General features: G+C 46.3%; 3 protein-coding genes across 3 annotated transcripts; all 3 read left to right on the top strand.

Annotated features, from left to right (window-relative positions):
• On the top strand, window positions 3,898-5,182 carry LOC8067654. The gene has a single exon (XM_002437242.2). The coding sequence runs from the start codon at window positions 3,994-3,996 to the stop codon at window positions 4,951-4,953; it is 960 nt and encodes a 319-aa protein (XP_002437287.1). The 5' UTR covers window positions 3,898-3,993; the 3' UTR covers window positions 4,954-5,182.
• Window positions 7,015-8,223, top strand: LOC8083099. The gene has a single exon (XM_002437243.2). It carries the CDS (start codon window positions 7,098-7,100, stop codon window positions 8,043-8,045), a length of 948 nt encoding a protein of 315 aa, XP_002437288.1. The 5' UTR covers window positions 7,015-7,097; the 3' UTR covers window positions 8,046-8,223.
• LOC8083457 lies at window positions 12,586-13,803 on the top strand. The gene has a single exon (XM_002437244.2). It carries the CDS (start codon window positions 12,662-12,664, stop codon window positions 13,616-13,618), a length of 957 nt encoding a protein of 318 aa, XP_002437289.1. The 5' UTR covers window positions 12,586-12,661; the 3' UTR covers window positions 13,619-13,803.

Raw genomic sequence — 14,607 nt, forward strand, 5'->3', positions numbered from 1 at the left:
GTTAACATGATTAAAGTACACTACAAAGTTTGTAACCTTGTGCACAATATCAGCCATGGCATTGGTGTCTTTGTCTTCAAGGAGGATTCTAAGACCATCTGGGAAGGGCAGCCCAGGTAACAACCAGTGAAATCTAATCTTGTCATCCTTTTTGTAGCCTAATTGTTGCACAAAATCATCAAACCATAGAAAGGACCAAGTCTCTACCTCCAATTCATCAAAAAAATCAATTTTTTCATCAACATAGCTTCTGAGATTGCCACTGCCAACAAAAATTCCACCATGGTGAACCTCTACACTGAACTGACCTCCACCTTCACCTACGTTGTCAACACAAAAATGAGCACAGAAACAACTATTGCAGTGCAGAAATCGTTTTTACACAGAAACCAACAATCAAAACCCTAACAAAAAAAATCATGGACACAGGCATACATTCAATGAAACAGTTGTTGTCCATACTGATCCACCTAGTCCTCTAACACATCATACATTGAATGAACATGATCAGAAAAGGGAGAATAGAGATGTAGAGGAACGGAGCTCACAGTACACGGGCGGCGGTTGCCCTTTGCGTCGCAGAAGCGCAGCCATGTTGAACGGTTGATCGGCGTTGGTCGCCCGGCCCTAACTTGCGCGGCTCCTGCTCCGCCTGATCGGCGTTGGTCGCCAGGCACAGCGCAGCCGCCGCTGCCGCCGCCACAGCCGTCGCGAACTCGCGAGGAACACGAACAGTCACGCGACTTCGACGATCGATCGGGGAATAGGAGTAGTCGCCTAATGAATAAGCTGATCGGGGGCCTAATTGCATAACTACAATGGCTGATCGGGCGCTAATGGGTTGTTTGGGACCCAAATTAAGTTTAGGCATAGTAATGACACACTTTAAAAGTTTATGGACCGGGGTGACACCCCATGCAAAGTTTAAGGACCGGATTTGTATTTTACTCATTAAAAAATAATTTTACTATATCATCTTCTCTTCTCCTACCTTTAGCTTTATTCAATCCCTTAGCTATATATGAAGGATCGAAAACGGTGACCAGAGAGAGAGAGGAGGGTGAATGGGAGTCAATTAAATTTCTTCTCTAAGAGAGGATTTGGCCTATATCCCAAATATCCCTGAAATTGCCTTCCTTGTAGTAAAATCGATTTCTAATCGCCATGACGAGACTATAGATCTAGAGGACAGTGTGCTAGGAAAGCCAAAACATGAAGCGAAAGCAAAAACAGCTTAGAACGGCAAAAGCTCAGAAGTTCCAATGCATGCCGGAAGTTCCAATGTCAAAAGTTGTGGTGGAAGTTGAAAGTTCCGAGACAGCCCATGAAACAGCCTCGATAACAAGAGAGAAAATTCAAAACTCGATTCAATAAACTCTGAACAGTCCAAAACTTTCCCCAAAGCTTGTCAAGCATGTTTAGAAGCTATCCCCAACAGATAAAGTCAAAAAGATTAAAGCATGATCAGGAAATTCAAAAGCCCACTCTCAAACTGGGGTTTTCATAATTTTCTTGAAATGAAGGAGATTGGGTGCCCATGGAAAATTTGGTTGAGGAAAAGCCTAAGCATATTTCCAAAACCTCATAGCACCTAGAAAAGCACAAGAAATCAACCCAAAAACTTCTGCTTAAAGATCCTCAAGAATTTCATAAAAAGTTCAAGAATTGTAAGAGTTGAGGTTTGGAACCAAAAGCTTCCGAGCTGGACTTCAAGACATGTTCAAGATATTTTCCAACAGTCCCAAAGTCTCACAACCCAAAGACATGATATCCAATAAATTTTTTATGCCAAATTGTCAAAATTTGTTGTTCCAACAGTCCCAAAGTCTCACAACAAAAAAAGTCAAATATCTAATGAGTCAGCACATTGATCCAATTGTATTATAATCAATTTAACAGTATTTATTTGATATCATAAACATCTGTATTCGTTTATAGATTTGGTTAAATTTGAAATTGTTTGACTCATTAGAAGTGATAATTGTTTCTTTAAAGAACAGAGAGAGTAGGAAAAACCATACGGGAGAGGCAAGGGACAGTTGCAAACGCCAAGCAACCTCCTAAGGGCATGTACAACGCCGTCTCTTCACCCGTCTCTGTGTTGCTGTTTTTTTGCAAAAAAGACCCCTGTCCGGCATGGAGACGGTCGTCCCGTCGTCTCATGAGGCGACAGCGAGGGCCCGTGCTCCGAGGCCGAATCGCCGGCAAGAGCTGCGTTGTAGGAGTCGTCTTCTCAACTCGACGATGGAGGCGGGATCCCGCGCGGGTGCATACAGAATCTAGTGCCTGTAGGAGGATGTTGCGCGCCTTGCCGCTGCGAGTCGCGCGGTCGACCTCCGCCGCGGCCGCCGCGAGATGCGCTGCAGGCTGCGTGTGATGACCTCTGCCCCGGTCGTCGCGTGAAGCGCGGTCGAGCTCCGCTGCGCCAAGGGCTGGGCACAGGTGAGCTCCGCCACGGCCGCAGCAAGCCGCGCAGTCGAGCTCCGCCACTCCGACCCGGCCACCGCGAGCCACGCGGGTGAGCAACACCTCGGGCAGGTCCCCGGAGATTCTTTGCCTGCTTTCGTTTTGACTGTTGATTCTTGCTAGCTTCCTCTTGCGAGCGAGTTTATAATCTGTTAGGGTTTGGATGACCAAATTTGTTTTTGTGAGCTAGTAGCCTAGTAGTGAACCTGTGTGCTGCTATTTTTGAATTTGAACTTGAACCTATCTTCTGAATTGCTGCGTTTTTCTGAATGTGAACTTGATATGCTATCTTCAGAATGTGCTGCGTTTTTCTGAATGTGAATAGAGGCATCAGGATCCATGCGTAGTGCTCCACTAGTGTCAGTCACATTGTCTATGCTTGTCACTAGTGCTCCACTGTTTTTTGATTGCTTGATATATTTTAAATCAAATAGCAACACAATGGTATACAAAGATCAATTTATGTTAAATTTATCTATATACAAAGTATTAAATAGCTTGCAGACAATGAGATAGACTATGAGTTGTATGACATGTCTTTATACCCGTCTGTATGATGAAATCGAGACGCTTAGAGACAGACTCATCTCGTCTGTGAGTTGTACATGCCCTAACACTACAGGAAAACTGGGCTTTGCCGACTACTAAAATCCTTTGCCACCTGCCAAAGGCAGGCCAGTCGGCAAACATGCACTTTGCCTGACCCAGTAATTATAATCAATTTAACAGTATTTATTTGATATCATAAACATCTGTATTCGTTTATAGATTTGGTTAAATTTGAAATTGTTTAACTCATTAAAAGTGATAATGATTTCTTTAAAGAACAGAGAGAGTAGGAAGAACCATACGGGAGAGGCATGGGACAGTTGCAAACGCCAAGCAACCTCCTAAGAGATGAACTTCCTACGCCCTACAGCTGCAGCAGAAATGCTCTGTAGAATAATAGACTTTTCCCTGACCCAGTCATATGACTCATTAACTCATATAAGCGCGTTATGCAACATCCACCATTATTTCAGATTTAAGAAATAACAGCTACGCGTAACATAGGCTTTGTTTAGTTCCAAATTTTTTTACAAAATGAAGACTGTAGCATTTTTGTTTGTATAGGATAAATATTGTTCAATTATAAACTAACTAGGTTTAAAAGATTCGTCTCGCAAATTACAGACAAACTGTATAATTAGTTATTATTTTTATTTTTATTTAATACTCTACGTATACGTCACAAGATTTGATGTAATAGGGAATCTAAATTCTTTTGCAAATTTTTTTTGAACTAAACGAGGCCATTGCTTATATCAATTGTGCTGACTGCTGACTCTTTCTCACAACGGCGACTTTTTCTAATCGCGTCCGGCAGTTCGGCATCATTTTTCTATAAGGTTGGTTCGTCCAAACATGTTTGTTTACTCAACCATGCGCTTATAAACCGTGATACACTCCTCCAACTTTCTTCTCATCACCTTCTATACGACCTCGTCTCTCTCTCTCTCTCTAGCTAGCTACCTCCAGCCTTCAGCCATGGCAACCGGGCAAAGCTCGACTCCATCGTTCTTCAACTTCCTGAAAGAAGGCCTGCTCCTCCCTAGCCACAACCGGAGGCTCTTCGCAGCTGTCTTCACAGTTATCGCCGCCTCCACATGTCTCCTCCTCCTCGGCAACGACCTCGCCGTCCAGCCCCTCAGAGACCAGCTTGACCAGGACAAAAAGGCTCTCCACAGCGCCGATCCCCGTACCAGTAGCCTAGCAGACATTCTTCAACTCATCCAAAAGACCAAAAATGACGCCCGGGCTCTCGTGCTCACCAGCGCAGCCTATTCTCTGTTCGGCGCCATCACCAAATCCGCCATCCAGGTCGTCGTCGTCTTCGCCGCCGTCGCGACATACTCCGGCGATAAGCTGCTCACCTTCGGGTCGCTCCTTGGCAAAGTCAAGGCGCAGCTGAAGGGCCCCGTGCTCACGCTCGCCTTCGTCTACGCACTGGAGATCGCCTACGTCGCGCTTCTCGCTGCCATGTCCGCTCTGCTCATGTTCCTCAAGATCAAGAAATACTTGGGGTTGTTGGCTGTGGCGTCGCTGCTCTTCCTGGTCGCCGTCGTCTTCCTCCTCTACTTCTCCTTCCTCTGCTCCATGAGCGTCGTCGTGGCGGTGGCCGAGCCCGGTTGCCATGGCGCTGGAGCTCTCGGGCGGGCGTGGAGGCTGATGAAGGGGAAGCACAGACGGGCCATGCTATTCGTTTTTGTGACTGCCTTGCTCGCCGTTGCCTTGACTCTTATCTACACTCTGGCCAAGAGATGCGCCGTAACTGACATGGGAGAAGGGTTGCTCCTGGGGTTTCTGTACAGCATCTTCATGTCCGCCGTGCAGCTGTTTGCAGCCTGCGCCATGGCCGCGTTCTACTACGAGTGTAAGGGGAGCACGACGGAGGCATCGGCGGTGGAATACGTCAAGGTTTCTACCAAGGAGCAAGTTGATGCTTGATTATTAGTAGCTACTCTATTCTGTCAACCTGATGTGCACTGTGCATATATCCTGTTAATATCCATGTTACTTGACTGGTCCAAGTCAAGCGCTTGCTCGTAAGGCAGCCAACGTATTGTACTTTATTTTTTTATCGCATTCCTCGGCTCTATGGTCTTGTATTAATTAAGGATAGCTCAACTAAATCATGAGCTACAGCAACATTTATGAGTAGAAAGTCATCCGTCCATATATGCATCTGGTCCAGATCCTATACTCTAGCTAACTAAGCAGCCTCGTGCGCAGACGAGTTACACAAGTGAGGTATTAGTATAAAGACGTACAAACTTTTTATGTGATTAAAAAATAAGGAGAAAAAAGAAAGATGGAAGAGACACGAGATATAAAGTTTGTACTCGCAAATGTAGTGAGTAAGCTTTGGAGCGTGAACCGAAACAATCAAACAAAAAATAAAACCTTTACAAACAATATTTTCATTAATAAAGAAAAACCTAAATGCTATAATAACGAAAAGCTAGCTAGCCGTGCTATCTGCGTGGCGTGGGTAGGGATGAAAACAGTACGGATATTTTCCGACCGTATTCGAGACCGAATTCGTTTAGAGGGGTTTAAATCTGTCCGTATCCGAGTCCGAATATTCAACATCCGATACCGTATCCGTATCCGAATACTTAAATCGTATATTTGTGATGTCGACCTCCAATCATATCTTATCCGACATAGTTGACATTATCCGTATTCGAATCCGAATTCGACCAAAAATATGAAAACAAATATGATATCAGTGATATTCGTCCGTATCCGATCCGTTTTCATCCCTATGCGTGGGTCATATTGCTGACTAACTAGGGTCTTATTTAGTTTCCAAAAAATTTTACAAAATTTATTAGATTCTTCATCACATCGAATCTTGCAGTAAATGCATGAAGCATTAAATATAAATAAAAAATAACTAATTACATAGTTTATCGGTAATTGACGAGACAGATCTTTTGAGCCTAGTTAGTCTATAATTGAAAAATATTTATTAAATATAAATGAAAGTATTATAGTATCTATTTTGCAAAATTTTTTGGAACTAAACAAGCTGTAGGGCCAGGAGGATTTAGCCGGTCGAACAGAAAAAAGTCGCCGTGGTGAGAGAGAGTCAGCAGTCAGCATATTGATAGGCCATGTTACGCGGAGCCACATTATTTCTGAAATCTAAAATATTGGTGAACGTTGCATAACGCGCTTATGAGTTAATGAGTTATATGCTCCCTTTATATCTGAATAAATAGATTTTTACATTTGTTTAAGTCAAAAATTTTAAACCGTCGAATTTCTAAGAAAAAAAACATTATTATTTATACTGTCAAATTAGTATTTATGTTATAGAGATGTTACTATTTTTTATAAATTAGTCAAAATATAAAAGTTAAAAATGTTTGACTAGCAGAGATTTTAGAAATTGATTTGTTTGAGGACAAAAGGATATGCTATTATTCTATAGAGCATTTCTATAGCCCTAGCCGTAGAGCGTAGAAATTAAGTTCATCTCTCTTGGTGCGTTGCTTGGCGTTCGCAACTGTCCCTCGCCTCTAGCAGTCTAGCGTGGATCTTTCTACTCCTCTGTTCTAGAAAACAAATACTTATCACTTCCTAATGAGTGAAACAATTTTAAGTTTCATTAACTTTATAAAAAATAAAAATATGTTTTTGATTCGAAATAAGAATTATTAAGTTGACTATGAAATATATTTTTATAGTAAATTAAATACAATAGGAGACATAAATATTGATATTTTTCTTAAAAATTGGATCAAAATTTAAAATAGCTTGATTTATCTAAGAGTTATTGACGCCGAATAATAGGACCTAGTTGTATTTTTTGTAAGGTAGAGGGGAGTGACTCTTTGTAATAGTGACAATCTCTTTCCTCTTATCTTAACGAAAAACACGCAAGTGCATGTTGAAAAAAAGAACGGTGAATTTGGGCTAGTTTCCTGGAATCTTCGTGAAGAAAAATCAGGTCGCCTCTGGATCCTAGACCGCTATTTCTGCCTCAGATTTTTCTATAAGGTTGCTGTGTGGTCCAAACCTGTGTTCTCATCACCTTCAATTCGACCTTTGTCTATCTCTCTAGCTAGCTCCAGCGTCCAGCCATGGCAGCCGGGCAAAGCTCGACCCCATGGTTCTTCAACTTCCTGAAAGAAGGCCTGCTCCTCCCTAGCCACAACCGGAGGCTCTTCGGAGCTGTCCTCACAATTATCGCCGTCTCCACCTGTCTCCTCCTCGTCGGCAACGACCTCGCCGTCCAGCCCCTCACAGACGAGCTTGACATCGACACAAAGGCGCTCAACAGCACCGATCCCAGTACCCCAGAAGACATTATTCAACTCATCCAAAAGACCAAAGATGACGCCCGAGCTCTCGTGCTCACCAGCGCAGCCTATCTTGTGCTTTCCGAAATCATCAGATCAGCCATCCAGATCGTCGTCCTCTTCGCCGCCGTCGCGACATACTCCGGTGAGCTGCACACCTTTGGGTCGCTCCTTGGCAAAGTCAAGGCGCAGCTGAAGGGCCCCGTACTTACGGTCGCCTTCGTCTACGCACTGAAGATCGTCTACTTCGTGCTTCTTGCTGCCATGATTGGGCTAGTCTTGTTCCTCATGATCAAGAAATTCCTGGGGTTGTTCTTGGCGTCGCTGCTCCTCCTGGTCCCCTCCATCGTCTTCCTCGTGTACTTCTCCTTCGTCTGCTCCATGAGCGTCGTCGTGGCGGTGGCCGAACCCGGTTGCCATGGCGCTGGAGCTCTTGGGCGGGCGTGGCGGCTGTTGAAGGGGAAGCGCAGACGGGTCATGCTTTTGATTTCTGTCACTGGCGTGCTCGCCGCTGCCTTGACCCCTGTCTACACTCTGGCCAAGAGATGGGAACTTACTAACATGGCAGCAGGGTTGCTCCTGAGGTTTCTGCACAGCCTGTTAATGGCCGCCGTGCAGTTGTTTGCTTTTTGCGCCATGGCCGCGTTATACTACGAGTGCAAGGGGAGCACGGAGGGATCGGCGGCGAAGTACGTCAAGGTTTCTACCAAGGAGCAACTTGATGCTTGATTCTTAGCTACTCTATTCTGTCGTCAATCTGATGTGCACTGTTAATATCCATGTTACTTAGACTAGGTAGAAGTCAAGGGCTTGCTTTCCACCATATGTAATACTCCCTCTTTTCTCCCTTTCATTTCATTTTTCGTGGATGTGATATAAGAAAAAGGCACAAGTGCAATTTCATTAATTTTCTAGAGGGGAAAAGATCATCAATATATAGAACAGCATAAGTACTATATAGAACAAGTGACCAAAGTGCATCCTAACTATAAGGTTCGGTTTGGCACAACTTTCCCAGCAGCTCCAGTAGCTATTTGAAGCTGGTTCTCTTTTTTTTACCAAACGGAATAAAATAAAACAGCTCCTTATTAAGTGAAATTCCTGAAAACCCGTTCTTACATGGGGCGGCTGCTGGATGTAGGTGAAAATACTAGCTCCTTCCAGCTTCTCTTTCAGATCTACTATAAGAAGTTATTTTACCAAATATTTGTTTTATAAACAGTTTTTCTCCGCCAGCAGAGTTGCTCGTGGAGAAAGAAAAAACGTACTCCGCAAATGAAATAGAGCTACTATACCTAACGTGGCCTAAATATCATCCATCTACAACTTGTCCAAATCTCACCTCCTTATAGTTCCCCAGTACAGTAGGACTCCATCGCAAGCGATCTCCGGTGCGTGGTCTCCATATGCGCATCAGCTTCATAGAGGAATCCCCTCCTCCAACTACAAAACGTCAAGGCTCCATTCATCTACGTTCCTGCTTATCTTTTGCCTGCTCTCCATCCTAGGACACGCGCTCTCTGTTGGCATCCTTGGAGAATGGAGACATATATGGACTGACGATATAGTCTCTGAAAAACACCAACACTACTAGCTGTTGGAACCGATCTCTGGTGAGGAGCTCGGCACAGCGCGACACCGGTGAGTGGTGATCGCGGCGACTAAAATCCTACCGGCGGCGCCAGAGCACAACACACAAGAGAGACAGAGGTTTTACTGCATAACAGCGCAGCTTGTTTGATGCATTCAACTTGGCCTTTGTAGGCTCTGATACACTCCCTCCGCCATTGTTGGGCACTGCATGGTGTGTCTTATTTCTCGGTCACCCGTGCGACATGCACGGCATGCCAGCCATGACGGAGAGGGGCCTAAGACGTGGTCTCAGCATGTACGTGTGCAATCAGCGTGACATCCAAGAATCTACGCTAGAATACAAACATGTTCAAACTGAAAACGAACTGAACTAATTAATGCACCTAACATGCATGGATACATTGTCTGCGCTGACACGATTACTAGGACTTTGATCAACACTAGCGACAGTTACAATGTTCAGTCTGTTCTTGATCACAAGATCAAGGAAAATGACAGAACTGGAAGCTCTCTATTACAGGACTAACCTCATCTACACTGCAAGCGAGCTCGCAGGCCGACACTTGTTAATAGCAACCTTTACAACTTACTCTGATGTGAGCGGCACACATTCAAATGCAAATAGCTGTTTCTCTGTAGGGTTGTTAGGGAGGGAATCCCACAGCCATATATGCGTTCGAGACTACTGTGTTTACATCCCTCAAGGCCTTTTCCTCGTGAGATCCATCATTTCGATCGGTGATGGAACAAAAGCTAGCATGCCACACCAGGGATCCAGTGCCAGTGGGCATATATAGCAGCTTTTGAAAGAAACTAGCACACAGAGGCTGTCCGCTGCCCTTCTGTTTCTTTGTCCCTCTGCTGGTTTTTGTCACCAATTTCCTAAATGTTGTTATCTACCATATGCACACACCACTTTGCTCTCTACACCTAAGCCTTGTGGTTATATTTCAATATTTGTGTGCTATATATTTGGGTTTGTTGTTCCTTAGGCACTCATTCAATACAAGCAGATCACACCTTTGGTTGCATCTCTTAGGTCCTAACCACTACCTTCATTATGTCAGAAAAACAGAAGAATCAATGTCTCATCGTAGCGTAACTAACTATATACAATTTGAAAGCTGCTCCCAATCCCAAAAGAGAAAGGGAGATCTTTTTTTTGTTTGGTGGGCTTTGGTGTTTCCAACGAAAAACAAAAATATTCGAACATGAACACAAACTTCAATGAAAAAACAAATATAGACTTTTTAATATTACTGGAGGGATTACTCCCCCACTTGTATATATATTGATATAGCGTCAAATGGGCTCTTTTTATGTTTTACAAACATTGAGAACTGAAAAACAACAATAAAATGCCCAAGCACTAAGGTGAAAAGCGGCAGGACCACAAATATACTAGCAAAATGCAAAGACTACCACACCAAGGCACATGAGCTCTTCAATGATGCCTCTAGGAACGTGAATGACACCAAATCGTAATCATCGTCAGCAAAGTAGGAGCTTGGCAAGGCTTTCGGGTGAGCCTTGTGCCGAGGGATAACTGCATTGATCATGCCGATCTAGGAGAAGTAGCAACGGGTTCTTCAATGACGCCTTTGAGAAGAAAATCCACCTCACTGGACTAGATAGATTTGAGCTAAGCTTTCACTCATAACCTTTGCTAGTGCTCCCATTGACCTGTCGCGACGGAGGGAGGCGTGCAGCAACAAGAGGTTCTTCAATGACGCCTTCGATAAGGGAATCCACCTCACTGGACCAGATAGATTTGAGCTAAGCTTTCACTCATAACCTCTGCCAGTGCTCCTATTGACCTGCCGCGATGGAGGGAGACGTGCACTAGCAAGCGTTCACTCTTGGACGGAGAGGGGTGTCGGCCACCACCACACCGCGCAGCGCAGAGCCATTCCCAAATTCGCCTATGATGGTGGGGGCGTGCATTAGCAAGCGATCATTCCTCAACGAGGGCGGTGCTAGCTGCCACCACACTATACAGAGTTCTTGTCCCTCTGCCAGCCCGCGATGGTGGAAGACACTAAACGGCGAGCGTCCATGCCTAGATGGAGGGGGCGCAAGTCGCAACCACACTGCACGGAGCCATTCCTAGACTCACTTGCGATGGTGAGAGGCGCGCGCACCGGCAAGCGTCCATGCTTATGCGGAGGAGGGTGTCGACCATCGCCACACCACACAGAGCCGTTCCCAGATTCGCCCACGATGGTGGGAGGCACACATCGCCAAGCGTCCACGCTTGGACTGATGGGGTTGTTGGCCGCCGTCACACCGCGTGGAGCCATTCTCAGACGCGCCCGCTATGGTGGGAGGAACACAATGGAAAACATCCATGCCTAGATGGAGGGGTTGCCACCCCAACTGTTCTCGAACTCTCCCGTGATAGCTTCTCGAGTAGCAACTCTAGGCCACCAGGTCTGGACAATTTGACGTCGGATCAGGCAAAAGGGACTCCCATGGGCACACATCCCCAACACTAGCATGCTTGTGGCCCAACCGCGCGCCCAAGGTTCCTGCACACATGCTCGTGTAGAAGAAGCACCACATCACAAATCAGCACTATCCGATCTAGACATGAGGCTATCGAATCAGATGAAGGGGTCGCTGGATAAAAATCTACACATCTGCCAGCATGGCGGGGGCGCCAGCAACTAGCCATCGATGACCAGGTTGACGTGCAAGATCTGGACAAGGTGATGCTAGATTCATGCTATCGGTTACCAATCCACACACCGGGAGAAGGCCGAGAGAGGGGGAGGAGGAAGAAGGTTACAGCCAGCAAACCGTGAGGCTATAGCCCCAGCCCTACAATGGCCAGCGCGCCCCGCGTAGATCTAGGCAGGGCACGAGCCGGGGAGCATGCATGCGTGCATGGGGGGGTCCAAGTAGGGGAGGAGAACCCATGACCCTTTTGGTAGAGCTCAACGCCATAGAGCTCTGCTACAGGGATGGAGGGATCCGGCCAACATGCATCTGCGCTAGATGGGGACCTGTGTCTGCTGCAAGGCTGCTCATGTGCCCAGATGTGCACTGTCAACTCTCCAGAAGCTCCATGGATGACAGGGAAGAGGAGGGACGGGGCAGAGGGCAGGGGAGGGGAGGAGAGTCTAGGTGACTGTATGCAATATCCCATTTTTAGGTCATGTCGTGGGCCACCGCCGCATGCGGAAGGACAGCGACAACAGCAGATGTGATGGCCAGGAGTAGGGGACTAGCGGCACCAGCGACCGGCGAGCACCTCCAATTTGTGCGCAAGAGGATGTGGTGGGTGGACGACTCCTGTAGTCGACCTGTTCGCTTAATTGTCTGAAAAGTTATGGCTGAAAGTACTGTTTGCTAATTTGTTGTGAGACAAAAACACTGCTAAATGACTAATAGATTCGGCAGATGAACTTAAACGAACAGGCTTGACTTTTACTTTACCCAGTCATATCTCATAAGTGCGTTAGGCAACACCCAACAATATTTCAGAATTGAGAAAAAATGGCTACGCGTAACATGTCCAATATGCGCTGACTGCTGACTCTTCTCACAACAGCGACTTTTTTTATTGGATCGGCATCAAGTTTTTCTACGTAAAAGGTTTGGTTTCTCCAAACATGTGTCTTACTTTCTTTACTCCACCATTTGCTTAAAACCTGTGATACAGTCCTCCAACTTTGTTCTCATCACCTTCTATTAATTCGACCTTGTCTATCTCTCTAGCTGGCTAAGCTTGCTCCAGCATCCATCCAGCCATGGCAACCGGGCAAAGCTCGACCCTACCGTTCTTCAGTTTCCTAAAGCAAGGCCTGCTCCTCCCTAGCCACAACCGGAGGCTATTCGCAGCTGTCTTTACAATTACCGCCGCCTGCATCTGTCTACTCCACCTCGGCAAAGACCTCGCTGTCCAGCCCCTCAGAGACGAGATTGACCTCGACACAAAGGCGCTCAACAGCACCGATCCCAGTAGCCCAAAGTTTCTTCAACTCACCCGAAAGATCCAAGATGACACACGGGCTCTCTTGCTCACCAGAGCAGCCAATTTTCTATTTGGCGCCATCACCAGATCAGCAATACGGATCATCGTCCTTTTCGCCGCCGTCGCGACATACTCCGGTGAGCTGCACACCTTCGGGTCCCTCCTTGGCAAAGTCAAGACGCAGCTGAAAGGCCTCGTGCTTACGCTCGCCTTCGTCTACACACTGGAGGTTGCCTACGTCGCGCTTCTTGGCGCCATGATTGGGCTACTCATGTGCCTCATGACCATGGAATACTTTGGGTGGTTCCTTGTGGGGGCGCTGCTCTTACTGGTTCCCTTGATCTTCCTCGTGTACTTCTCCTTCCTCTGCTCCATGAGCGTCGTCGTGGCGGTGGCCGAGCCCGGTTGCCACAGCGCCGTCGCTCTTGGGCGGGCGTGGCGGCTGATGAAGGGGAAGCGCAGACGGGCCATGCTTTTCATTTCTGTGACTGCCGTGCTCGCCGCTGCCTTGACCCCTGTCTACACTCTGGCCAAGAGATGCGCACTTACTAGCATGGCAGTAGGGTTGCTCCTGGGGTTTCTGTACATCATCTTGAAGGCCGCCGTGCAGGTGTTTGCAGCCGGCGCCATGGCCGCGTTATACTACGAGTGCAAGGGCAGCACCGAGGCATCGGCGGTGGGGTACGTTAAGGTTTATACCAAGGAGTATCAACCTGATGCGCACTATGCATAACCTGTTAATATCGATGCTACTTGGTTAAGGGGGTTTGTTCTCTTCTATTCCAAAAATATTTTGGGTCTTGGTTCATTATTTTACGTATGGAACCACCATACAATTTTTTAGCAAAAAGATGGTTATTCTCTATTTTGGATTTTAGCCTCAAGCCCTCAAGAAACTAAAAAAACCAAAAGAGTCTCAAGAGGCTCTTATGAGGACAATAAATTCTGCATTTTGAATGGAATCAATACCTAATACTAAAGAGGCAACATTTTAGCCAGATTTTTGGTCTGGTTAGATTTTCGTCTGTCTTACTTCGATTCTTATAAGGGCCGGTGGTGATTAGAAAAAAAATTGTTTCCAAATCCAAATCTAACAAGAACCAGACACAACATATAGATGGAAAGAGAAGAAAAAGAAACTAGAATTCAGATAGAGAACGTTAATGTGATGAACTCCCTTAAGAAATCTACAATACAAACATGAATCATGAGATTTTCCAAAACGTGACCGAGGTACAAGAGGAGTAGACAACCAAATCCAGGCAATCACGATTTAGATCGGGACCAAATAGAATACAATACCAAATTAAGACTATCAGATGCGTATATAGACCAAATCGAGATCGAGTACATAGAAAATCAAGAGCACCAACTATTAGCAAAAAAAAAATTGAGCACAAACGGCGAGGCCTCACCCGACGTCGCCTACCACAATCACCGAGTAGTCGCCTCCGCTCATGCTCGTGCCGCCTCCCCTGCCACTCCAGGTTGGGGAAGACAACAACAGGAGTGTTGCTCGTGCTTCCTCTACCGATGCTCGCACTGCACACCACCTCCACCACTCGTGCTGGGCGTTGCCGCCGCCGCAACCAACGCTTATCCAGGGACCACGTCGTAGTCCAGCGAAGGAGAGGCACAGGCAGCAGCCGCTGCTTGGGAGCTCTGCCTGGCCGCGCGGCCGTCTCCAGTCAGCCGCCGCCGGAAGAGAAGTTGTAGCCGCTG

The sequence above is a fragment of the Sorghum bicolor genome, chromosome 10 (genome assembly GCF_000003195.3).
Source record: "Sorghum bicolor cultivar BTx623 chromosome 10, Sorghum_bicolor_NCBIv3, whole genome shotgun sequence".
NCBI classification, from domain to species: Eukaryota; Viridiplantae; Streptophyta; class Magnoliopsida; order Poales; family Poaceae; genus Sorghum; species Sorghum bicolor.

What these genes read in the sequence shown, in the direction of transcription:
- LOC8067654 (XM_002437242.2), top strand. Translation starts at nt 3,994, where the DNA reads ATGGCAACCGGGCAAAGCTCGACTCCATCGTTCTTCAACTTCCTGAAA.
- LOC8083099 (XM_002437243.2), top strand. Translation starts at nt 7,098, where the DNA reads ATGGCAGCCGGGCAAAGCTCGACCCCATGGTTCTTCAACTTCCTGAAA.
- LOC8083457 (XM_002437244.2), top strand. Translation starts at nt 12,662, where the DNA reads ATGGCAACCGGGCAAAGCTCGACCCTACCGTTCTTCAGTTTCCTAAAG.